Here is a 27,778-nt window from a genome sequence, read left to right as displayed (position 1 = left end):
ATGCTGCAGCACCTGTTCGTCCACTACGTCACAAATTCCTCTGCAGACCCCTCTGTCAATACAACAGACAATAAACCAGCTGATGTGGAGGACAATGGGAACATGTTGGAGGGCCTGCCTGTGGAAAACAGTGGCTATGGACAGACAGAATGGAGCTTCTTTAGGAGGATGAAGAACACCCTGCAAGGCTGCTTCAGATGGATGAGAAGGCCAGCCTCTCCAACGCCCCCATCTCTCTCTTTGTCTCTGTCTGAACCCAACCAGTCGCAGCAGATGGTTGTGCACCATGAGCCTGCCAGAGGTTTCTGCCTCCTAAAGTTTTTCTTCGCCACTGTCGCCAAGTGCTTGCTCATGGTGGGAATTAAATATCATTTTATAAGGAGTGCAATTTACAACTGCTCCATGTCCTGGGAACACGAGTGTCCTGAGATTACGTCCCTATTATGATTTGGCAGTATATATAAGTCACAAGGTTTCCTCCGGGTGGCTCCGGTTTGTCAACTATCTAAATGAATGTTATTTAGAAATAAATATAGCTGTGTGTCTTCAGCTTTTCTCACAGACTAACAGCTGATATGTTACGCAGTTGTATCACTGCAGTTGATGTTCATACCTGTATGTCAGAAGATAATCTCTTACAGCGCTTATTCATAACCTCTCATATGGACTCAAACATATTATAAAAAATATGTTCTCCACTCATTTTAAACCCTTCACACTTTTAGTCAGATTTTGTTCATATAAAAGCAACAACACAAACAGATTAGATTCATTTTCCTTCTGTTTATATTCAGTTTGCAGATAAACTGAGGGCCTATTATTTTTGTTAATCCACAAAGACATCACAAATCTCTATGTGTTATACATAGAGATCAGAAGGTGAGATTCCTCTTCAGTGTTATTTAGATCATTGGTTCTCAATATGTTGTCATATATATATATATATATATATTGTTTGTTTGTTTGTTTTGATTTTTCATCGCGAGTATGGATACATTAAGTCTCAATTCTGACGTGTTTTTTTAAAACAATCTACATGGCTCGTAGAGATTTAAAACACGCAGGAATATAAAAGCCCTGAATCAAAAACAGCATGCATAAATAAATAAAAAACTTGGAACTCAGAGGGATTGGTGAGGGGGTGTTGCAGCAACAAAATGTCCTCCATATAAATAGAGAACACTATGTGTTTGTAAGTCAAGAGTTTGCCAACAGTGGTTGTAGACACTGAATTTCATTCACTCATCCATAATACTGATGTTTTTTTTTACAGGATCACCATGGTGTCTATGCCTTTTTCCAGAGGGTGACAGTGCATGATTAAGTCAGTAATTCTGTTGATCCAGTGAACAGTAACACAAATGGATCATCAGTGACCTTTTCCAACAGTGAAAAGCTGACACACACAAGCGCATGCATCATGCATGTGCCATACACCTAAATGTGCATGTGTGTGTGTGTGGGCACATGCTTGCATAAGCATTAGTATTAGCATTGATTACTGTTCTTCTGCAGGTAATTGGCATTTCCTACCTCTACACATGGGACCTGCTTTTGGTATGTTAATAAGCGCTCTCAGTGGAGGCTGCTCGCTGAATGTAGTCGCATTTTGCATTCTGAATACACTCTCAGGTCTCCTCCAAGAGGATGACGGACAATCGTCAGATTTTTGGCGTATTCTTTCTACTTCAAAAGCAAATATTTCTGTTTTATCACAATGACGCATTCAGACATTTTTTGAAAAGTCTGTTTATGTATAGAATCCCTTCCTGGTTGTGTCGTTCTTTACGATCACGGAGAATATTATGAGATCGTTGCTGGACTAAGTCACACATTCCTTTTTTTTTTCATACGCCACCACCTCATATTCCTCTGCATTTGTACATCTTTCTGGGGAAGACCCACAACTGAAGTCACACAAATGTGTGCCTGAGTGTGTGCACTGTAACTCTGAGTCATCATAATAAGTCTTCTCCAAACTCTTTGCTGGTTGTCATTCCCCTGCCTACACTGCATTCTCTCTTTCTTGCTCTCAGTTTATGGCACAGCCCAAAGAGCTGCACTCACATGCACAGTATCACTTATATATTGAAATCTGCAAGTGTGATTTATCATATTGTTTTGTTAATTGAATTTGCAAATTTTCTGAATGTAACAAAACAATGTACACTTTAAGGTTTACTTACAAGTTTTCAGAGAATTTAACTGCATCTCATGGTCTTCTTCAGGCTCAGGTGTCACATAGATCATCACGTGATCTATGTGTCAATCACAATATCTTCCTTGAGCATTCTCTGGCTGGCCTCCAATAACTTTAATGTCTTCCAGTCAGTGCTGTGACTCTTGCTAGATGTTCTAACAGCGCAGCCACACAAAGGAGGCCCACTGAGATGCTCTTGATGGTGCCTATGGATTTAGCTGTGTCTGTCCAGATCTTGGGATTTTACATCTTCTCCTTAAAACAATAAATGAAATATATCCTGACTGTCTGTGTTTCCATCATTCCTTATACTGTGAATAGTAAAAAAAAAACTCAAAAAAACCCTCCTATGTCCTTCCTTGACCTCGATGGAAAACATGAGGTCATGAGGATAGCAGCCAATGCTATCAGTGTATGAATGTGTGTGACTAGGTGAATGAGATAAGTAGTGTAAAAGCGCTTTCAGTGTTTGGAAGGCTCGAAAGATGCTATATAAGTACAGTCCATTAGTATTTACTATTTACCATGCAAGAAATATGAACGTGGACAACCTGGTGAGAAATATGACTTGCTCCTCCTACAGTCACCTCCATGATGATCTCCAGGACACTGTCACAGTTGGAGAAGGTTTGACCATCAAACCAATATATTAATTTAAATGGACAGGGCATCTTAAGCTTTTCTAGTTATTAGCATTTGTTTTCTATGTCTGGTTGTGAAGGAGAAAAAAAGGTGTGTTGTTGCTGCCGCATGGAATTGTGGGATGGCATCATCTCCTTCCTTTTGTAAAGGATGGTGCAGTGTATCCTATGCTAAAGGAGAAAAGAAAGGAAGCATTGGAGCTCCTTTCCTTAACATTTAGTGAATTCTAACAGCTATCACAGCTGCTACATTAATACTTCCAGTTAATTTCTCTCAGTCAGCTCTTTCCATAAAGTTCACACATGCCCATCCATCACCACTATTGAATGTGCAATCATTCAAAGGCAGAATAGAAAGTCAGTGGCCTGGTTCATGCGCTCTGTTTGGATTGATGAACAGTGAACGGCACGACGTGGCTGACCTTGATATTCAGGATTTTCACACTTTGAAGAAACAGAAACTTCTGATGAAACTGCTACTGTGGCCGGACAATTCAACCATAATTACACAATTTGACACATTCACTGATTACTAGTTCATATATACACATATTTAAGTCATGTTTGCCTTGTTGCACACAATTTCTGTGAACATAAACATGGTAAGTTTTTCAGCTGCAATGTCATTTTGCATTCTGCTGTGTACAGTTCAAATCATAGAAGACCACGTTTTAGTGCCTTAACTCATTTGCTGCAAATCATATATAGACCAAACAACATGCCTGTCAGCTCAAAAGGCTAACTTTCTGTTATGGAAAAATAAAACGGTTATTCAAGCTGTACAGTATGTGTGAGGGGAGTGTCATTTTTATGGCTCTGCTACATGCTGTGACTGTGACTTTAATTCATCTGTTTACAGCCTAATTTAATTGTACACAGTCCTTTATCCCCATTTGTAGTTCTTTCTCATATTTTTATAAAAGATTTTTATCTCTACGGTCACTTTATATTTTTTATATAGTTTTCTATAAAACATTTTTATTTCTACGGTCACTTCCTATGTTTTATATATGTTTTGTATAGATGTTTAGCGCAGGTTAACTTCTTAACAGTTGTATATTTGTCTTCTATGCAAATGTTTAATCCCTCTGCACATTTTGAATCCCTCTGTACATATTTAAATCCTATGCAAATGTTTCATTTCTCTGCCAGTCACCCCAAGAAATTCTAGTGCGCCTCATGGACATGTGCGCCTTTTGTTGTCATTTACGGCAAACGATAGTCGTTTCGTGTGAATGCCTGACAGTTATTAGCACAAATTATGCCTTTATTTTTTATACGATAATACACTATCTTCATCACTAATTAACTATTTCGTAATAATGCTGGTATACTCGTGAAAAACATAATCTGGCATGTATGGAAAATAGAGCAGGAGAGATGACGTGTACGTAAGGGTCCTTCGGTCTTCCGGGTGTGCGTAAACAGACGGCTAACGGAGTTACCGCTGTAAAAATGTGAGTTTCTGTCATTGTTTGTGTCATTTCTCCATCAATTCATTATTTATTAATTAGCCAGAATCCAGCTGCTAATAACGTCCATGTCATGCTCTTCATTAGGTCTAAAGTAACGTTTAAAATCACCCTGACGTCGGACCCCCGGCTGCCGTACAAAGTGTGAGTACACTGACAGCTCAGCGTTCACAGCTGTGACGTTTTTTAAACATTTCTTTGACGTTTTATCCTGGTTTGTCGGTGTTTTCTTACGGTTTAAGTAACACGTGCTGACGTTTTTAACGTGAACTACGTGAAAACGTGTCCGTGAGAGAACATATGTCAGTGCACAGCTGGATTCACATGCTCAGACTCAACAGAGATGACAGACAGTAATGTTCACCGTAAAGTTACACTCACAGAAATACTTTTCCCGGTGACAGTAACTAAATGATGGCTGTGACGTCAGACGCAGACAGTAGATCAGTGCAGATTTCTCCTCTGTGTGAAGGAGCTGTGATTTCTGTGTCACGGTGTGATCCACGTCTGCTCTGTTCTGTCACACTCAAGCACAGACACGTTTTAAGACAAAAAATAAAATATAAAAACATTTTTAAGTTTACATCTACTCCTGTTTTTCTTCACTGAAAAATCCTAAATCTATGAACATGCAGCTATGAAATGACTCTCAGTGCATGTGCTCTTTGATTTCTACATCATGTTTGTGGAAGTTACACTCAGCTTCCAGACTAGTTATGACATCACAGAGTCATGTTTGTACCAATCACAGTAAAAGGACAAAGAGTGACATATGCATGACATCACCCATATGTTTCTGAAGCGCTGTTTTAAAGCCCTAGATACAAATGACGCCTGGGAGCTTAAATAAGCCATCAGTAATGGCACAAAGTGGCCATGGTGTTAATTCTGCATAACCTTAAGCCTTAATATAATTTAGTGCGAGCTGATAGTATATTATATTAATAATTATATTATATTATTATATTTATATATATTATTTTTATATTATACACACATACATACATGTTCATAGTGTTCCTAGTTAGGATTATATAATATATATATATATATATATTATATATATATATAATAATATATATATATTATATATTGTTTGTTTGTTTGTTTGTTTGTTTGTTTGTTTGTTTGTTTCGATTTTTCAGTCGCGAGTATGGATACATTAAGTCCCATTCAAATCTCCCATGCCTTAAACTCAGAACGCAGAACACTTTTTTTCGTTGAATATGAGTTTGAAAACTGCACATTGTTGCAGAAGACAACATGTCTTCCTAACATGTCCTTTATGTTGAGAGGGTGAGGTGATGGGCTTGCAATCAGCAGTTACACAGCTAAATTATACTACACACACTCTTTCTTTAGAAAGACACCACAGATTAATATAGTAAAAATATAACTAATATATATAAAGATTGGGCTGTTTCCTTTCAAACAAAATCAAAATATATTTTATTTTTTAGATTTTTTGCTTTGATGACAGCTTTGTACACTCTTGGCATTCTCTCAGTCAGCTTCATCAGGTCAACACCTAGATTGATTTTCCTTGTTCCCATATATGCTGAGCACTTGTTGGCTGCTTTCCCTTCACTCTGTGGTCCAGCTCATCCTCAAACATCTCAGTTGGGTTTAGGTTGGGTGATTGTGGAGACCGGGTTATGTAATGTAGCACGTATCACTCTCTTCTTGGTCAAATAGCCTTTACATTGCCTGGAGGTATGTTTTAGTCCTTAGTCTAATGTCCATTCTTAGTTTTTCTTCGCTCAAACAATTCTTTTCTTCTTCTTGGTTCTCCTCAGTTGTGGTTTCTTTGCAGCAATTCGACCATGAAGGTCTGATTTACACAGTCTCCCTGAACAGATGATGCTGAGATGTGTCTGCTTGTTGCACTCTAATCTGAGGTGCTGTCAGTCGTTGATTTCTGAGTCTGGTAACTGTGATGAACTTCTCTGCAGCAGAGCTAACTTTTTGTAGGGATTCTTGGATTTCTTTTTATTACTTTATAAATCAGAGAAAATAAACAAATAAATCAGTTTTGTAGAAATACAAAATGTTTGACAGATATATGAACACACCCCTCTGTAAATCCATCAGAATATATAGACCGGGATAAAGCTGGAGAGTGTGGTGTATGTCATTTCCTGTACAGAGCAGTTTAATTATTGTTAATTAAAAAAGGGACGTTTTTCAAATTGTATTTTCGAAAGGACATTATGTTAAGATTTGGTATTGGTTGCAGTTTGACAGCCCCAGTGTCAGAGTGCAGTACCACTTTCAGAAATATGGACACCTATGCACAAACATTTTTTTATGATTACTTTACTCATGATCAAAAACTATTGAGTTGACATCTTTGCTAACAGCCAAACATCAACAAGGTCAACAGCACAAGACATAGCAGCGGCTAATATTACTGACTAGTCCAACAGTCCTCCGTCATCCTCTTACACCTCTTTGTCTCTCTCTGCCTCTAGTCAGTTATCGTAGTTAGTTAGCTCTGCCTTTAGATGTCTTTAAAAGCTGCTAAGCCCAGGTACATTGCCCCATTACCCAGGTCTGGTTCTGGCATGTCACCAGTGCTGATCTCTGTCAGCATTCCCCTCTATCCCAGGCCTGAAAAAGTTCCTCTGCACGGCAGTCTGATACTCTGCTACAAGACAGCAGCATTCCCCAGTTTACTAGCTAACGGCAGCTACAGTTCACAGCATTTTACTTTGCTGTCCATCAGGAAGCTCAAACATTTTTTCCTACAAACTATGATCCAATTTCACCAAAATCAGGAAAATAGTTCACTGTACTTTTCCTAACCCGGAACCCAAAGTTGCATACGGTGGCTGCAAAGCAGGAATGACAGAGGCATGATCGAGTGACACTGTTATTTTAGATTTTAGATTTTAATTAATGTGATTCAATTATGTAATTCATTTCTATATTGTTGCTTTAAATATGCAAATTATGCATTGTCTAATGTTTGTTTGTTTTATGAATTTGGAGGACTTTACAGACACAAATAGACAACAGAAGCGTAGTTAAAAAAAAAAAACATAACTAAAACTCACTAAATATGTATTTTGGGCGTTTTCTTTGGACTGCTCACAAAGACTCAAAATCTCAAAAAGGACTGGAGGATGATAAAAGCTGTTTTGACACATAGTGTCTGACTTTAAGCCAAAGCAAATGAACTGAGGGCTTGCAGACTTTCCTAGCCGTGAGTGTTGACAGGCAGTGGATCCTCTAATGAAGTCAGACATGTCCTCACTGCAGCTGTTAATGTCTTAACATGGAATGAGACTGTAATAACAGTAAATTCTGAACTTAAGCACAACATCAGTGTATGCGGCTTATTTTTTTATATCCAGCCACGTTCAAACAAGTTGTCCCTCTCTGTCAGTTAGGACAGTAAATTGGTCTTTAGATTCTGACAGGCTTTCACTCACACTCATATTGCTGAAGGCTTCTCTCTCTGACTCGCTGCTCTCCACCACCTCAGCTCCTTCTGTATTACCTTACTTGGCGATTGCACCTCTAACTTCCATGATTTATAATTATTCTTTCTTTAATGCCACATCTCAGCAAAATATGTGTGTTGGTTTCTGTTTTGTATAGCCGGTCATCACTTCCCACTGAATACTGCACTTTGGGATTCATTAGAGAAGAATCCAAACGTGTCACTATTCATGCCATGAATAGTCTTACATCCTCTGATAAAAATGATCTTAACTGAAGTAATGTTTCTGGCAAACCCGTATGCAGCCTTTTGTTCTCTTCTTCATGGAAGTCTAAATGAACGTTCAGCAACAGATTTTGCTTTTCTGGAGCTGTCAAGCAGTGAAGGACTTGCTCTGTAACAGTAAAAGGTCATTCAGTCCAGGTACTTGTCGTTCCAAGCTCAGGTCGATAGGTTGAGAGATGATATTTAATCATTTATGGTGTGTTTCTAAAATCCTGTAATGAATTGTTTTATTACAGACTAAGTGTCCCAGACAGCACGCCGTTCACAGCAGTTTTAAAGTTTGCAGCTGAGGAGGTAAGCTTTCTGTTTGTGTTATACTATAATTATGTAGTTTCCAACAGTAAGTGAGGCTCAGGGGAACTAACCAGAGTCAGTGTTTGATTATGTCCTCATGTGGGACTACTCTGGCACATGTGAAAATATGTTGTGAGATCTCACCCTCTGTTTCCTAAGCCAGGGCCCTATGGACTGAGCTACTACTGTCCCAATTTTTATATGTTTTTATATGTGTGTGTGTATGTATGTATGTGTTTACTTCCGGTGGCGGCCGCCATTTTGGATGTGGCAAAGTAGAGCTTTGTTTTCCAGATATATTAGTGTGTGTGTGTGAATGGGTGTATAAGAGGCATTAACTTAAAGCCCTCACGGAGACTGCGCCCTGGGCGGTCACCCACATTGCCCACAGCTAAAACCGGCCCTGCTTGTATTAGTTTACGGGCAGATCTGCCACATCCAATATGGCGGACACGGTAACGTATCGCAGCAACGGACCAACCTGCTCAGTGAGGCGTCTGTGTATATATGTCTATGATCTATCCTAACTAAAGGAGAGTCTGTGTATATATGTCTATGATCTATCCTAACTAAAGGAGAGTCTGTTGCATATTATGTCTATATTACTCTCTAACTAAGAGAGGTCTGTGCATAATGTCTATGATCTATCCTAACTAAAGGAGAGTCTATGTATATGTCTATGATCTTCCTAACTAAAGGAGAGTCTATGTATATAGTCTATGCTCTATCCTAACTAAAGGAGAGTCTGTTTATGTCTATGATCTATCCTAACTAAAGGAACGTCGTTGTATATATGTCTATGATCTATCCTAACTAAAGGAAGAGTCTGTGTATATATGTCTATGTATACTATCCTAACTAAAGGAGAGTCTATGTATATGTCTATGATCTTCCTAACTAAAGGAGAGTCTGTGCCTATATGCTCTGATCCATCCTAACTAAAGGAAAGTCTATGGCGGAAAGATGGATAAGGACTTTTAGGGGGAACATTCATTTTAAAAAGTTGCCCGACGGCTTGTTGGACAAAAACAAGGTAATTTGCACAGTTTGCAAAGCCGAATTTAAATTCCACAGAAGTAACACGACTTTAACATATCACCTCAAACAAAACACCCAGTCTCCACACAGGAGTGTGGCACTCGTCAGTATATTTCCTCATTCTGGCTTTTTTCTGTTTGCACTGTGCATATGTGCACCTTAAGCCCATAACATATGAATTTAAATATGCTTTCTCTGTGTTTATTCTACATTAATTTGATTATTTTACCTACATAATATTCATTATAAGCTTCAGTCTCAGAAAATGCATTTAATTTATTGAACATTTATGTAGATTATCGATTAATCGCGATTAATTACGAATTTTTTGCGATTAATTAGTTAATTTTTTTTAATCGATTGACAGCTCTATTTATAATATATATATATATTATATATATATATTCTATATATATATATATATATATATATATATATATATATATATATATATATATATAATATATTATCTATATATCTATATCATGTATATGTATTGTGCTGTGCTGTAATGTTTACGGACACTGTATGGCTAGACAGGCCACACATGACCCTGTGATCCAAAGCTTCTTTATTTTTTATCAGGCTTTGGGTCTATTTACCCGCTGAGTTGGGTAGTGTTTATCATTTATTAAAAAAGGAAAACAGTTTGAAAAGAGGCTGTGTTACACAAAACCAATGTGGGAATACTGTTTATCTAAGACTCACATGCCAAAGTGGTTTGAGAAATAAGTGTGATTAGATGGAGCCAAGTTTTACCTCGAATTAGCAGGGGTGTATTTTACGCCTCATCATAATGTGACTGATGTGTTGGACTGAGAGAAATCACGTGATGAATATATAACGAACAGATTCAGACTCCACAGGGTGGATTCACCATAATTCTTCATAAACTACATTTTATCCACCAATTTTCTACTACATAAAACAAAGATCTTTCATTTCTGTTTAACTGTATTTCATGCTCACTTTCTTGTGCTACCCGCCAGTAGTTTGGTGAGTAGCACTTTGCTAACCTTATCTCGCTGGCGACAGACTGCTCCCTCCATCCTTTCAGCGCAAATCTCAGCAGCCCACATCGTCTCCTGTCCAACCCTGAAGTAGGACTTGTATTGTGACCATACTGAGTGATTTTCTTCCAGAAATTCAAGCGTGGCTATCTTTACCTCAGGCTCTCACCTAAGTGTGTGTGTGTGTGTGTCTGTGTGTGTCTTTGTGTATGTGGTTGTCTGAATTTGAGTGAAAACACAAACCCATGTGTGTCTGTCGAGCGTGAAAGTGAGAAGACAAAAGACCGGGAACAAAACACAAGACGTAGCTTTTCTGTTGCCTTGTTTCTGAAGTCATCATAACTGCAGCTCCTGTTTTGAAGTTGTCACCTGACAGAGTCAGTGAATCTCAGCGCGCTGGCTCAGTGGATGAAGATTTATTTTCTTGATGATTTATTCATGGCATGACTTCAGGCCAAGTGGAATTGGGTTGCAGCATGTCGCTGATTATTTAACCATAATATTGTAGTGCTGTTGAAAATTTTTGAAATGTCAAACGGTAGCTTCAGTTTCTTCAACTTCACTAATGGGAGTTTGAGTGTGATCATTTTTCTCTGCTTCATTTTCTTTTACAGTTCAAAGTGCCATCAGCAACCAGTGCAATTATAACAAATGGTGAGTTTGGGGGGCGTCTTTCATCAGATGATAGCTTGACAGCTATTCTCTCATTCTCACTCCCTTAGAATCCATGAGTTCTTACAGAGAAGATTTGAGGGCGCCCTGATAGATGATGTATTATAACTGATGAATGAAATACTGTCCGGTCAGATGGATCATTCTGAGTAATGAAAGCTCAACCAGCAAACCTACAAATTTCTAAATATTATCATGTTCCTTTTTGTCCAGTTGTGCTGTATTAAAACTGAAAATAATTTTCCGTGAAACACATGGCAACTGCCAGATCCAATTAAATCATTTGGTTGATTTTTAAGATATATTCAACCAGGAGGCAAATTATTGTTGCCTCACTATTTTGCCTGTTCTCACATATCCTGCCAGGCTTTAAAAGATTTGCTTATGAAGATATTATCACCAATAAAAGTTTTGATTTTCTTTTGTTCTGAAGGAAATTACATAGACTTTTCTGCTATACATTTATCATATGTGAGGTTCCTTTAATATAATCCCAAAGCTGGGACAGGAAGTATTATCTGTAACATTATACAACCACCGTGTGGAATACATGTCAGATCTTTTTTGTCCACTTCTTGCTTCTTGAGGTTTCAAAGGAGAAGACTGCTGTGTTCCTTCACATGAAACTTTCAGAGGGTACAAACAGTACTCTGCTTCAAGTAATCTGTGGACTTTTATTGATCTGATGGAATAGCACACACACTTCCAAAATATAACTAACACACACTGTTCTATAATCCTCACAAAAGTTTTATTATCACATTAGAAATGACAAAGATGGTTAATTCGAGCCTTCATACTGCAGTAATTGTTATTACACCGTGATTCAGTTGAAAGGTTATTATCTGACTTCCAACGTGAAGTATTAATAATTAAAACAATGGCCTATCAGGTGTATGAGCAGAATGTGTAAAATTAGCTGAGCCTTGTAATATATATATATATATATATATATTCAGCTGGATTCATCCAGAATGTTTGTACCCCCAGTTACAGTAATCACCATCTTTGTGGCTGTTAGTAGGACAATTGTCAGCTCATTTGTTGTTTCCCAACAATTAAATCGTGCAGAGCCACATGATAACTGATGATTTTGTTTACCCTCTGCTCTGCACTGACAGGGTTGGGAGAAACGTTTAGAGAATGTTCACAAAGATGACATTTTTAGGGTGCTGCAGAAAAGTGTTTCCAAATAACACTGCAATGAAATCTGTTCTAAAATGGCTGAGATATGACAGCCATGTCAAACATGAGTTTTAGTTTTATAAGCAGAATTAATGGCTTATCTGTTATTATTCCAGATGGAATTGCCTGCTGCAGAGGCACACTTTCTTTTTTGTTGCCTAGTGCAACATCATTATGGATAAATTGGTGATATTGTAAATGATCTTTTTCCATTTCTGTGCTATCCATTTGCATGACAATCTGTTCTGTTTACATTGTATTGTTTTCTTCTTCCATGTTTGCCTCGCAGACGGAATAGGAATCAACCCTGCGCAGACAGCAGGTATGTTGTTTTGAAAATCGACCTTCTTCCACAGAAGGAAAGAAGACGTTTTAGTTCTTCTTCTACAGAAAGCCATGCGTCTTGTTTTGCTCAAAAGCTTAATCAACCTCTGGGCTTTATTGTAAGCACTTTCCCACTTGTCAATGCGCATTCATCAAAGCATTAATAATGAAGGCATTAATACAGAAGTTGAATAAATCATGTTTCATAATGCACTTTGGTAATGCGGGTGGTATTGTGTTAAAAGTCATTCATTTGTCAAAGCACCCAGGAGCAGAAACTCTGTGGGTGGTTCCGCAAGTCAAGCAAAAAAATATGAAACTTAATATGCAAAATATTTGAGGTAATGTGACAAATGGATCTGGGATCAAGCAGTTCCAGCTAATCAACATTATTTAAGTTAGGTTTGAACTAAATTAGCATCCTAAAGTCAAGCAGGGACCAATGATGAACTGTAAAGGTGAGAAATGCATGATAAATACATAAGACCAGTTTGACAACATATTGCAGATCATTCATTTGCACAGACTCTGAGGGCAGTAGAGTTTTCACTTGTGTGCTGAGGCCACATTGTCACCTTGCCTCTCATCTTTTCTCTCTCCACCATGCATCCACACTTATGATGCTGCCTTTGGATGGAAGTTTTGAAAATCCTGATTTGGGGCGTAACTGCACCCACATGTGATGTAATGTTACCATACCACAATGCAAGCTTGCGTCAGCATTGGGCATGCTCATAAAGCCACGTTCTTTTTTTGTCAAAAGTGGAACTAATTTAAATTTCATCCCACAGAGGTCACTACATCAGTCCTTGAAAACATAAAAGTGAATCATTAAATAACAATTAAAAACAGCAGTGGTTAAAGTAAAGTTAATAACCTAACTGACATGTCTTTATTGGAGCAGGCCTCGCACTTGTTTGCATGGAAATGGCGTTCACTGATTCGTGAATATAAAGCTCCCAGAGGCAGGAGTTTAATGTCAAGTGAAATGAAATTAAAAAGTGACCTCTGACTGGAGGCGAACCAGATGAACCGAGCTGTTAAGTCAGAATTCACTTAACTTCCCACATTATTGCCTTTCTCTCTGTGTCAGCCTCTTCAGTGTTTCCCTGAGCTTAACGTGTAGCCCACCTCTCAGTATATAAGTCATCATCTTTAACAAAGACGGTATCGAATCACTGGGTTTTCTGCATAGAGCACATTATGGTAATGTCATATTTGACCGAAGGCAAGATTGGCTCTTTTCTGCTAAGAAAGGAAAGTGTGGTGGGCATTCACACCAGCTTTTTATCTGCGTAACATTCATGCTGTGTGCTGCCAAGAATAGCCTCAGTTCAGACACCTCTGTCAGACTGCCTTTTTTCATCCACTGCAGCCACTCTGCTACCTCGTGTTCACAGCTTTGAGCATACCACGGTGAAAATTGATCCGATGTCAGTCAGATGACAATCTTTCTCTTCACACGTCTTTGAGCACGTCTTTCCTGTGGCAAATGGACAGTGCGCTTACACTGATGATAGCGGGAGTGGGTTCTACGCGATCTCAAATTAATGAATGGAATTGATATCTGTGGTTCAATGATGTACTATTATGAATTATTCAAATGAACCTTCTGTGTGTGTGTGCTCACTAAAATGTACCTGATGAATGAGAGGCTGTAGATGGATCCTAATTGGCTGAAAATGAGGCGTCAGGAAATGATTCTATCAGTCATCTCTCTCATTTTGAACCCCTTACAATTAAGCCAAACATCTTTGTAACCTCCCAACTTGTGCAGAACTTTGTAAACCACTCTATGAATTTTAATTAGTGAATTTCTTTTATCTTTATATATTCAAGCTAATCAACTAAAGTTATGCTAACAAAATCAAATGTATTCAAATGTTCTTATTCTGGGAGTAGAAATTGTATCCTTTGAGAAGAAAGCTCAAACTTCTCTCTCAGCTGATTAGTTGTTTGCAGTATATCTGTTTTATTGACAGTGAAACTCTTATTAAAGAGCACAGATTATAAACTGTGATCTTTTATACGCCACTCTGTCCTGTCTGTTGCAGGGAACGTGTTTCTAAAACACGGCTCCGAGCTTCGTATCATTCCCAGAGACAGAGTGGGAGGACAAGGAGACTGATGCGGCTTTTCCTCGTTGACGGCATAATGACTCACCCAGCAGAAGCACCGAACACTTGAGACCCAGGAAACACCTCGCTGCGTGTCATATTTATTTTCTGGCCCACATCTGACAGTGACTCACATGAGAATATATATATTTAAACTGGATGATGACTTGTGCATGCTCAGTGCTTCTTCATTCTCAGTCAGAGTGTTGTTTTCTTCTGTAAATGTAGTCGCATCACACGATTGGAGTGACATGAAGATTACCCAGAGGTAGTGAGTAATTAATATACACAAACACAGCAGTTGCATCATGGGAAATGATTCATTTAAGATAACAAACACCTGAGTCAACAAGTATAGCTTTTGTATCTTTTTAATGACAATAAACTATCAGTATGACTAACAACAACATGCCTATTTTGCAATGTTTGCTTTTGTCTTTATTAGCATTGTGGATATGTCAAAGTGAGAGGTGAGCCTTTTTTTTTTATAAAAAGTAAATGTCCAACAAGCTGTCAAGGATCATTGTTGTTTGATTAAGTGGCTGTGGATATGCAGGCAAACATATCCTCACCTGAACTTGCATAATGGATATGTACTGAAGTTGCGTGGACCAGCTCTTTCCATAACTATAAAAACATGTTTATAGATTATAATATTTCAGCTAATGTAAGGGAATGTGATTGTTCATCTGTTCACATGGATCTTTGCTGCCCTCTGTCAGGTCCCATTTTAACATCAGTTTGTACTCGCCTCGCGTCTGTACATCGACCCATGCATTACAGTATGCCCCATCTCCACACAATAAATGTAGAAGAATCACATTGAGTCATCAACTTTTTAATATTCACCACTATCTTAATAAGCAGCAGAGGAGCAGGTGGTGAGAAAACATGGCAGCCATTCAAAAAGCTTAGGCTGAGATGCAGATGTCCCAGAATGTGTCACAATCGAGGCAACCAAAAAATAAATAAATATGGTTTTGAACTGGGAAATAAATGTTTGATTGCAGCAGTTTGTCTTTTGTTTTCTGTGGAACATGCCAGTAACTTGAAATATCCATGGATAGAGAATATACCTTCATTTTAGGTCTCTAGATTATTCTCATCCAAAGCAAAACTGAATCATGACAAATAGGTCGAGCACTAGTTTCTTGAGTAATGTGCTTTATTGTTTCTCTGACTGATTAATGAGGGGAAGCAGTTTACAATCCCTGCCACATTAATCATTATAATCCGAGAAGGTCTGAATCATTTGTTTGTGAATTGGTTCTCTTTCACCTCCCTGGAAAAACAAGAATGCCAAAAAACAAAATATGATGGAGAGAATAATGGAGCGTGCATGCTGTAATATACAAGAGAAAGCACATGGTTGTGTCTCACCATCCATTAGGATGCAGACTCGGTGCAGAGTGAGGGGTTTTGGGATGGGTTAACTCTAAAATAGTGCAGAGCAGATGAGTTACATTCTTGGCCTTAAACCATATGTGTACCTGGTTAAAATGGACGTTCTTCATCTTAAAAATCTTTGTACTGTTCATTTTTCCTGAAGGCCAGCATAAATATTTGACATTTTAAACGCTGACTAAGTAGAAACGACTAGATACCATGAATTCATTAAGAACCAGGAAATCAGCTCACATCATGTCCTCCGATTTTGAGCTCTTTTAGGCGTGAAATTAAAATTTCACACTTAAACACGAACGGGTGCTGCAGTTTAATGTCTGTGATTGTTGAGGTAGAAAGATGTTTTATGATCACAGTTCAGGTTGAGCTCCCAGTCCTGGGCCCCGCTGAGGATGAACAGGCTGAGCAGTTAGACCTGTCTGTGGCTCACAGTGTCGTCTGGATGAAGTCCAGACTGAGACTCATGCACAAGCAGAATTTCTTCTGATTCACCATCATATCGGCAGCAGCATCATTCCAAGCTTCAGCACGTCCATCACAGGAAAACATCTTTGCAGTCAGTCTGCTGTCTGTTGGCTCCTCTGCGATCCTTATGGTTTGGCCGAGGGGGAGAGATTGACGAGGGAATATTTGTGTAGCTGTGAGTTGATTGAACATTTGTGAGGAGAAAAATAGGAAAAAATATGTTTTAGTCGATGGTCAGTAGGGTTGCATTAGTCTACATAATCAGACGCCAGTTTTTCCTCAAAGTGCAGCAGTGTGGGGGCCTCTTGCCCATGCACTTGTGTGAATTTAGGCAGACACATGAAAAAGTATGAACTACAGAATCAACATACCAGAGTTGTGAAGTTACTGGAGTGTCATCCATTGGGCCACACGTTCCAAAGATGAGGGGTCTTATCAGCAAAAGCATGGTCACCTTTAAATTTAAGCCTACCTGAGGACCTATCGATTCAAACTGGTGTCAACATGTCTGTTATGTAGCATGGAGACAGACCCTGGCCTGCCTTAAAGGTGATCATTTATTAATTCTAAAACAAACAGGAAGCCAGTGAGAGAAGCTGAAGTTCGTTTGATGCAATGTCGTCTTCAGTAAGAAGCCTAGCTGCTGCATTTTGGACCAGTTGGAGGCGAGAAAGTGACTTCTGTCTTATATCACAGAGAATTAAGTTACAGTACTTGAAACATGGATGACCTTTTCCAAATCAGGGTGTAAGAGGAAAGGTTTAATTCTGGAGATGGTTCTAAAAGGAAAGATGACTGAACAACTTTTGTGTTATTATGTGTGTTTCAAAGCTGAGGCAGTGAACAATTTGAATGGACCTGGTGTGGTTAGGGGCATTGAACAGCATGGCTTTGGATTTTGAGTTGTTGAGTTGCAGGAAATTCTGCACCACCCAACAGTTCACGTCATTAAGACAGTTTAGGGCAAGGCTTCTTAGGTCACCAGGTCTCTGTGAGGTATATCTGTGTTTCATCTGCAGAGCTATGAAACGAGATATTGTGGCGTTGAATAATATGGCCAAGTTGGAGCATGTAAATAGAAAGCAAAATAGGACCTAAAATTGAACCTTGAGGTACACCACAGGTAATGTGAGCTATAGAGGATAAGTAATTACTTATGGTGACTGAGAAGGTTCTTCCTAAATGGTAAGAATAGTGCAGTGTCCTCGATGTCCACCCAGGTTTATCGATTTGTGGCTCTATTGAAATGGATTGTTTCAAGTTTGATTTAGTTTCAAGGAAATTTTGCACTGATATAAAACAAATAAAAGAAGTTTGTGGTTTATTAATATTACATTTGCTAATCCACAGTTACTGTAGTTAATGAAGACTATACATAATACACAAAGTTGTCACACTGATTGATTTGTTTTGGAAACAACTAACAAACAGCCCATGATCTGAGTTAGAGAATGGTTTCCAGTTATGTTAAAGATCATCTGAGAGACAGACATGCAGAGAAACAGGATTCTGATATGAAAATGACAGAGTGGTATTGCCTGATCACAGCGGGTATGTATGAAGCTGTGTGTGTGTGTGCGGAAAAGATAGAGGAATCAAGGCTCACTTGCTATAAAATGGATTTTCGCATTGGACTCCTCCATCTTCCTTGTGCCCCCACTGCTTTATAAATGACAGGTTGAGCGTGCTCTTTGGCCTCCCATTAAAGCGAGGCAATCTAAAATGAGATCTGGTGGTCCTTCACAGACACAGCCTGGATAAGAACAGCGCCACAGGTCAGTGAGCCAGATAAAGAAATAGGGAACCAGGGAATGGAAACATCCCCCCTCTGACAGAACATCCAACTAATTTTCACTTCATTTTGTCACATCTGTCACTCAAAACATTTGCAGGTGTGTGTGTGTGCGTGCATGTGTAGGTGTGTGTAGGTCACAAATGAGCTGAACCTAAATCACCACGTGCACACAGCCAGGTGGTATCACACCTTCAAGAAATTGATAAACGTGCAGAAGCCATCTGAGGCTCCACATTAGGATTATTCAATTATATGAATGACCTAATCCTGCCCCCTTCTGTCTTGAAATTGGAATGGCAGCTGGAGGAAAACCCCCATGGAAGAGGCACATGCATCGTTGGACTTCTCTGATTCATGTTTTTGCATCTCTTCCTCTGCAGAGCATCAACTCATTAATCACGGTAGAGTACAGAGCTCTAGGCACGCAGCAGATTTGGACAGGAAACACTCCATACATCTCTGCTAAGAGGAAGATTCTTCTTTCTCATAGATCTGAACAACTGCTATTCTTCAGGCTAAAGTGACGTAGATGATGTGGCTTTAAAGCACTGTTGCTCTTTCGAATGTTAGAATACACCCAACACATGTCACAGGGTGTCATTTGGCTCGGTTGGTGGAGCGTCCGCCCCGTCTGCGGGGGCTCAGTCCTTGCCGTGGTGGCCTAGGGTTCGAATCAGACCTGTGGCTCAGGTCTCACCCACATATTTTATCTTGGTCAGAACATATTTTTATTCAAACATTATTCATTGTTCCCCATGTCCTGTCTTTTGAAGTTAAAGTTGCTTAACCATTGATACTTAGACATACCTAGACATTTTTCTACTATTCACCCTTTATATCCAAAAGGTGACTCATCAACCTACTATATGATGAGTTCAAGGAACATATCTTCCCATTGCTGTTCGTCTGATATCCTATGTAAGTTCCATGTAAGCTGAACATTAACTTTATGTGGAATGAATCAATTATTTATGCATCTGAAGAGGCTCCTGTGTCTAGACTTCCTTTCTGCAAATCACCTCGTTCACCTTGATTCAGCTCATGCTCTTCTCGGTAAGCCTGGATTCAAAAGTGCAAACCTTTTCACATTTATATCTCATCACACTTCTGCAGTTCTGTAGTGTGCTGCTCCAGCTGTGTGCTTTGATATAGGGTTATGTAACATTATGAACTTCAGTAAACAGCATTGACGTATTATGTGACAATAACTTTAACCAGTATGCAGCCTAAGCTTACTGCATTCTTCATGTTAAAGTTAGAGGCATTAGAATTCACTACAATCAACTGAAATGATTGTGCTACTGTGATGAATGTTACAGCATCTGTATGTTTTTTAGCTGCAAAAAGAAGAAGAAACTTTTCAAGCATTAGAAAGTCGCCTCACAAACAGTTTTTCTTCTTTGAGTTAAGTGGTCTCCTAAATCTGTTGAGACAGTCCTAAAGCTAATCTTTTATAATCCTCTCATTCTTTGTATCTCTTCTCTCCCTGCTCCAACTTTCTCTACCAATGTGTTTAAAGGGCTTGTGGGAGCATTAATAAACCGCTTGGAGAGTGTATTTTAAGGACACAACAGCCGTGGGCTGAGTTTAGCTTGTTTGGCTATATCCATGCAGCCTGGTCAACACAGAAAGAGAAAAGTCTCAGTCTGCTTTTCCAGCAGCAGCTCATTTTGTCTCAGTGTTAGCGTACTGAGTGTGTGCACAGAGAAACAGCTTGACAACTGCTGGAGTGATTGGACATTCATGATCCCCAGACAATGAATCTTACTGATCCCCTGACTGTTCTCCTAGAACAACCACGAGGCTGTCATTTGTGTTGACAACAGTGGTTATATTGAAGTCGAAGCAACTATTGGATGGATTGTCATAAATTGGATACACATTCATGTTTCCCTCAGGACGACTTATAAAAACGTTGGCTTGACTTTTCATGTAGTGCCACAATCAGTGGCAAATATCTGCAAACCTATAGTGACATTCCCAGCTCTTGACCAACTTTGTATTTTGTGCTAATTATTCAATGTTGCAAAACTTGAAACATTACACACATTACAGTGTGGTAGAATTGTCATTGTTCGGTCACTCTCTCCTTTTCTCTTTCTAGCTTCTTCCATCCACATCACCTTTGGTCTCTGTCATTATATCCATAGAAGCTGCACTTATATTCCCCAGATTGCCCAGCTCCGGTTCTGGCATAACACTAGTCTGCTTACCATCGCCATTCCACCGCACCCCAACCCTGCTGAAAACCTCCTCTTCCCAGTGGTCCAAAAGGCCTGGCTAACAAACTGCTCTACATTAGCTAACAGCTGCTTTGCAAAGGTTTACTTTACTGTTCATCGTGGAACTCTGTAAATTAGAGAGTTGAGGACATCAGAAGGAAAACCAGAAACTTTTTCTGCGGAAAATGCGATCTAGTTTGATGAAACTCAGTGAAATAGTTGTTGGTGTGTGATCTAGCACCATAAAAAGAAACTTTTTAGTGGGTGATCATGCAAGAACAGGCGCAAGAGTCGTACAGGGCTCAGAGTAAGAATGACAGACCATCATGACTAGTCAACTAATTACAAGTCAGTGTGGCATCAACATGATTAAAAAATCAAAGTGAGTTATTTTATGCTAGAAATGTTGCACAATGTTGCTTGTCATATGGGGCACAGAATGGGAATGACAGACACCAAACAAATCTGTTTTTTTATGGAAAAGTTGCATTGTGTTGCTTTAGCATCAAAATAAGTTGGTTGGAATTTATCCAAAGCAATACTAGAAAATGTACTTTCGCAAATGTTTCAGCTAAATCATTTTCCTCAAACTTTGATCATCGCTAGCATTCATCAATAAACCTGACAGGGTCAGTTAAAGTAGCACTGCACTGATTTTACACATGAAGTTCAATTTGTTTATGGGCACAGAGGAGATGCAACAGGTAGTAAATGTGCGGAAGAGAATTATTTAATCTGTGAAAACAGAACAATGTATTCTGCTGTTCCCACGGGAGTTCACTTAAGTCAGAACACAACCTGATGGTGTCATCAGGGTTCTGTCGGCCTGGGTTTGAGAGTTCTTAACAGAACGTCTGTATTACAAAATGACAAACAGAAATGGGTACTTAGGAGGCAAGGAGGCTCTAATTAAAGACATTAATCAGCTCTTATAGACACAATGCGATTTACCCTGCACTCTGTGAAAGTGCACTGGCAGCGGGTTAAGAGTGCAGTGCTGCTGCTGTTGTGTATGAAAGGGCCATTCTGGGAATTGAAGGATTTAGCTTTTCTGCAGCTTGACCCGTACAGTATAAAAGTCAGGATGTCTCAGCTTCTGCTGCTCTGTCTGTCTCTCATGAGTTCCCCCAACTTGTGTCTTGTTCTTTGTATTCTTTAAATGTAGACAGGTTTGAGCTGTCAACATCAAATTATAACACATTTTTAGAGCAGCTTTTTAAGCAGGATTGCACTGTGTACACGTTTCATTCTAGAAGTCCTTGACCATCTTTCACAGTCCATCCTCAAGTGGTACAACCTTCGCACAGGTGAGTCCATTTGTCGCACAGTGAACTCTAATGTAGCTGCTGATAAGATAAAAGCACTGAGGTTACTGCCCTAAGCAATCTCCCTTCAATACCAGAGATTCCACTGGTGATATTAAAGGTGAGTGTGTGTGTTGTGTATGGGGGTGAGGTGGGTGGGTGAGGGGGTGGAAAGAACAGAGCAGGACTAAAGGGAAAGGGTATCTTACACACGGTTGTTAACCTTCAAACCAGCTGTACTTTTTGTTCTGTCTGCGCCTGTCTTTAACTAGTGACCCTTTCACACAGGTTTTGTGTATGATTTATCCCCGCAGGGTGGACAAAATACAGAGAATAGAAAGAAGGATGCCCGTGATGTCAAAAGTCAGTGTGAAAATCCTCACGAACCCACAGGTTGAACATGGATTTTGAGGAGAAAAGCTAGTTACTGTCTAATTTTGTTTTCCACCATTAGTCTTGAGCAAAAACTTGCCGTGTCATGGTCAGTGGAAGTAAATCACTGCACTGGCACACCTGGCAGGCCCAGAAATGAGTGAAGCAGATGTTTGGTTCTGATGCTGAAGCCTCTCATTGAGCTGCTGTGCATTTTGACATTACTACACCTTTATAACCTTTAGCACTTGACTCTTGAGCTCACTCCTGGAATGCTGCTGCTGCTCTTCACCACCAGAGAGCAGTAGCCTATTAAAAAATAATAACACCTTTTCTTTGCCCTGAACATTTAGATGGAAATCATGGCTGCATTTATGTGATTGATCTGCCTTATTCAAATTCAGATTTGTTGCTGTTTTCTTTTTCTCACATTACTGAAACCCTTTGGTTACACTGTAAAACAACAAATAATCTGTAAAATACTCTGATGAGGCTTATACAGCCTTAATCGCAAGTAATTGTGTAGTAAGCCTCTTCTTTTTTCCTCAGGAATATTTAATCTTAGAAACATAAACAGCTTAATTTGTTCTTCTCTGTGGGCCTTCTATTCTTATCTGTATTACGCACCAAAAGGTGTTTGTAAAAAATAGAAAACAATTAAAGTGGAAAGCCTTGAAAATAAATCAAGAAGCATAGAATGTGTCATTGTCTCCTCTCCTCTCCTCTTCTCTTCTCTTCTCTTCTCTTCTCTTCCCTTCTCTTCTCTTCCCTTCTCTTCTCCTTCAAGCTCACAGTAACAAAAAAAGAATGCTGTAAAAGTACTGTAACAAAATGTTCGTCTCCAACAAGCCACAAAAGCTGACAACAACCATTGCAAATTGACACTGCCTGCAGGGCTGAGTGCTCTGTCTGATGTGTGATGGAGTGTGGCAGGCTTGTCCCTTATTAGACTCATCACCTCTGTGAAATCACATGAAATAGAGAGAATAGGCTCTGTAAGGGGCATATCACAAAGCCAACCAGCTGGAAGACGTTTCACACACAAGCTGTAAACAAGTCATTAATTCTCAGCCCTCTTCTGAATTTAAGGTAAAAGTTCCACCTCGACCTGGAAAACACAGGATTTATCAAAAAGTACAGTTGCAGTTACAGTTTTATTCCTGGAAGAAATGTTTCAAAAACCAGAAAGGAAAAACGTCTCCTTCCTCGCAATTAATCAGGAAACAGATCCAACAGATATTTACTTAATTCCTCTCTAATTCATAATGATAACCTTGTTCCTCGAAACTGAAAGGTAAAAGCCACCAGGAGCATTGTCATCTGTAATGTAAATTAGTGTGTGAGACACAGGAACAAACTAGCAGTTTCACCAGACAGTAAACGTTTACCAGAACAGCACTTTGTGTAAACTCACATGGTCATTGTATTGATGATTACAGAGCAGCGTCTGCACTGAGATGTCTGTTTGGAGAAAAGGGTTCCTAGTGTGTCCTCTGAATGCCTGCTTTTTCAAGACTGTAATATGGGAACAAAGACGGACCAGATGTGAATCTGTACGGTTCGTATGTCCTTGTGGGATGTGTGTGTGTGTGTGTGTGTGTGTGTGTGTGTGTGTGCAGTGAGGGGGGTTTCCCATTACACCGCTGACCCAGACAAAAAGTAATTGCAGGTTGGTTCAGCAGTGAGGTAAAATCAGTGGTTTTGCATGTCGAGCTGTTGCTTTTTATGCGTCGGTTTCCTCAAGAAGCAACAGGTTCTGAGCGGTTGTGGAGACAGTGAGGACAGAGTGGAGAGTGACAGGAGGAAGGCTCCTTTTATAGATGTTGAGTGTTGAAAGCTTGGCAGCAACAGCTGTGTGATGGATATTCAGGAGGAAGAGGTGGAAGAATTATTCAGATCCTTCACTTAAGTAAAAGTTCTGATATTAAATGTTCAAATTCAAATAAAGCCCCTGCATTCAAATTTGAACTTCAGATTTATCAGCAAACTGCTGAAAAAATATTAAAAGTAAATACATACACACTGCAGAATTTCAGAGTCATTACTATGCTGATTATTCATCTTACATTAATATGTAAACTGTATTTTAATGTTGTAGCTGGTCAAGTAGAAAATAATTATTACTACTTTATATGCTGAGGAGTTTAAATGCATCTTATTTTAGAATGATCAAATGTTTTCTGTGTGAAATATTAATGTGCAAAGTAATTTTTGAAAATGATTAAAGGTACAGTGTGTAAGATTTAATGACATCTGCTGATGCAGATTGCAATTAATTCAACCACTACCATTCCAAGTGTGTAGGAGAAGCTACGGAGCAGTTATATATGACCTAAAATATAGTTATGCTTGTCTGTCAGTAGATTATTTCTGTCTGAAATATACGGTGAAGCAGAATTATAAAGTAACATAAAATGATAATACTCATAGTACAAGTAACCCCAAATTTCTCTGTGCCTCAAATGTATTTGTTGTATGAATAAATTAACTAAATGTGCAATATTCATTGAGGTTATGGGTCATTCATTTTAAAAAAAAAGTGTCCAGGAGAGATGTTCCCCCAAAGCAATACAAGCAGCCTGATCAAGATGCAAAACATGGAGCTCCTCCTCAGACGCTGAACTGTGCTGGACTCAAACCCTGCTGGACATCCGCCAAAGCATAAAGAGACAAATCAGAAGCATAAAATGCCCCCAGAATAAAATAACAAGTATACTTCCATGCTCACACTCGGGCTCAGCTGTGTCACAGCGTCACAGATTAAAAACTCCTACCTCTTGAATCTGGTGGGAGTCACAAAGGTGTGTGGGTGGTGAGAAACACATTTTTCAGTCACAGACTTTCACTGAAAATCTCTATTGTTAACAGTTATTTTGGGAATATTTGATAGTTACACCTCCTGATCACAAGACAAAACCATTTGACCAAACACTGCACAACCTGTTTCATACATTCACAGGACGAACAACATTAACACTGGGGAACAATTTGATAAAAAAAATTCAGTTGAGTTAGATTGAATTGGCATGCTGGTTCCAAAATTGCAGTCAGTTTTTTTTTCTAGCACGTCAAGTTCTTTCTCCACAGCTTATTCTCCAGATCAGCAAAACTCCACTGATTAGCTGTAGTAAGACTTGCCAGCTGATTACGATTGGACTCATCTACAGATACGTGGCAACTTGTTTGTGCAGTCACAATTGAGACAGGGTGGTGAGGTGTGTGCAGCTCCCAATAGGTCAGTACTATCAGTATCTGCAAACAGAAAGCCAGCATAGTAGAATGAAGAGGATTTGTGCTGGCTTTTCTCTTCACCTTGTAACCATGGGCATACCGTTGTAAGTTCTATTTGCAAAAAGATCATTGGACTGTTACTTTTGTTTAGTGAAAACATCAGGATTTAACAAGAGAAATAAAAGTAAATTAGTATATCCTAATCTACCATCAGCTAAAAGACCAATGCCTCATTCAGCTGAAATTCCAGTACCAGTTTTCGAATAACTACCTCCTCTAGAAGATCTGAGTGATGTTGAAGAACGCAGTGACAGCAATGATGCAGATTTTGAAATTCACGAGGATTCAACAAACAAGCACATATCTGTTAAGTACAGTATTTTTCATAAAAACTGAAATCAGTTTTGGATTCCGCACCCAAAAATTAGTTAAAAACAGCTGTCAGACCTAACTCAACAAAAATCGTGTTCCCCAGTGTAATCTTAATCCATTTTTATATTGACAATAAGACTGACAAAAACATGTGAAATTGATTTGGACTAATCTGCTCTGGTGTGCACCTGCAGCTGAATAACAATGTGTACAGCATTGGTCAATATTCATTTGGCTTTTAATGGTAAATGTGAGTCCAGCTCATCACAGACGGTCTATTCACATAAATTAGCTTTCATGACAATCAGGGAATGCTTCTATGGCACGCTCGCCAAGATGTTATGCAAATGCAACAATCTGATGGGTGCCTAACCCTCATAGTGTCTCATTACCTGACGCTTTTCAATCTTTCATCATCCCATATAGGCTCAAACCCCAGAATCTCCATGTGTGGCCTTATCACTGCCGAGCAGCTGCTGTTCAAAAGAAGCCCCATATCCCGCACTGTATGAATATGTCATAAATCCGAGGCTGGACTTTCCAAAAGTTTCGGTGTGCTTGGTGGGTGATAGAGACGGGCTGCAGGGATGAGCCAGAGTTTCAGTGCTAATTAGTCAGATGGGAACAGAAGAAAAGTTTGTGAAAGAGACATCCAGAGAGTGAAAATAATGGGAATCACGTGCAAACAGCTCATCATCATTTATGTTTTCCTAGGGAAAATCATTTTGTGGGAAACAAACAGAGTTCCAGGTGAAAATGTTCACTAGTCTCTAATTTTGGAGACATAATAATGATCTTTACATCCCTCCTTTGTTCTTCATCACTCCCTCTGTCTCCCATCACTTTAAGCTTTCAATAGAATCTGTCTGAATGTACTCGCCTCTCACAGCGCAGACATACTGTGACACACATGTATCTGAATGCTTTCTCTCATGTAAAGTCACAAGAGGAATGTTACAGCACATATAAAGAGTATGACGGCTGGGAAAGACGGGGTGCCATGTAATTTGAAATAACAAGGCACAAGAAGCCTCTAATCACCTGGTATTTTAAAGGTGGGTGGTAGTGAGTCAAGAACGAAAAGTCTTCACCAGCAGTGCTTCGTCTCGCCATGCTTTGTAAAAGTAGAGTGTTTCAAACATTTATGTTTGGTCGGTTTCCTGAAAAGTGCACCATGTTGTTCAGTAATTGCACAAAATGTTTGTGACTAATGGCAGCCATGCTTTTTTCTAACCGCAACAGTTGCCGAAGCCGCTGCAGAGATCTTTCCACAAATTCTAAAACTCAAATAAATAAAAAAAAAAAAAATCAGCAAAAATGTTTGAATGGCAGAGAACTGATCACATCAAAAAGCCTGTTTGCAGAGCAGGGAGAGCAAAGCGGGTTTATTCTCTCATGACTTAGCTTTGACAGATGTTCCAACATGCTGCACAGATTTTTAGTCTCAAGAAACAATTTGCAGCATTTTTTGCTCTCAGACAGCTGAATGACTGTTTCACATCCCAGTCTTCCTGCATATGGCAACATTTGGATTTGATTTTGCTTTGTGGGTTGTAGTTTATTGATCTAAGACCAACAAGGACAGGTTTAACTAGTCCTCCAGCCTGCTGGAAAATGGCAGGCATTTTTTCTTGCTTGAAGGAAGGTCATCACATTCAACTGCATATTCTCCACACAATAAACTGAAAAATGAATAAATGGATGACTGCATATATGAATAACTGACCCAGTCTTTTACCTCTATGAAGGTATTCAAACTTAAGCCTTCTGCAGGAAGTGTGCAATTAAAGCAAATGAAAAGGGACATTATGGAGCCAGCCTCTTTATATATCTCTGATAAATATTGAAGGTAACTGTTTCCAGTTTTACTTACGTATAGATTCCCCAACAAGAGCTTTATTTTCTAAAGGTCTAAATGAATAATCATAAT

The 27,778-nt window shown here is 39.1% G+C and overlaps 1 protein-coding gene across 1 annotated transcript; it reads left to right on the top strand.

Moving 5' to 3' along the window:
* Positions 1-4,176: 4,176 nt before the first annotated feature.
* On the top strand, positions 4,177-15,692 carry ufm1 (ubiquitin-fold modifier 1). Its single transcript, XM_010738754.3, has 6 exons — positions 4,177-4,298; positions 4,401-4,457; positions 8,280-8,337; positions 11,000-11,039; positions 12,532-12,564; positions 14,621-15,692. Coding segments are annotated over exons 1-6 (264 nt in total). The 5' UTR covers positions 4,177-4,296; the 3' UTR covers positions 14,695-15,692.
* Positions 15,693-27,778: the final 12,086 nt, after the last annotated feature.

Source organism: Larimichthys crocea, chromosome XXII, assembly GCF_000972845.2.
Source record: "Larimichthys crocea isolate SSNF chromosome XXII, L_crocea_2.0, whole genome shotgun sequence".
Taxonomy (NCBI): Eukaryota; Metazoa; Chordata; class Actinopteri; family Sciaenidae; genus Larimichthys; species Larimichthys crocea.
Note: the sequence above shows the minus strand (reverse complement) of the source record. Positions and strands in the feature narration are given on the sequence as shown.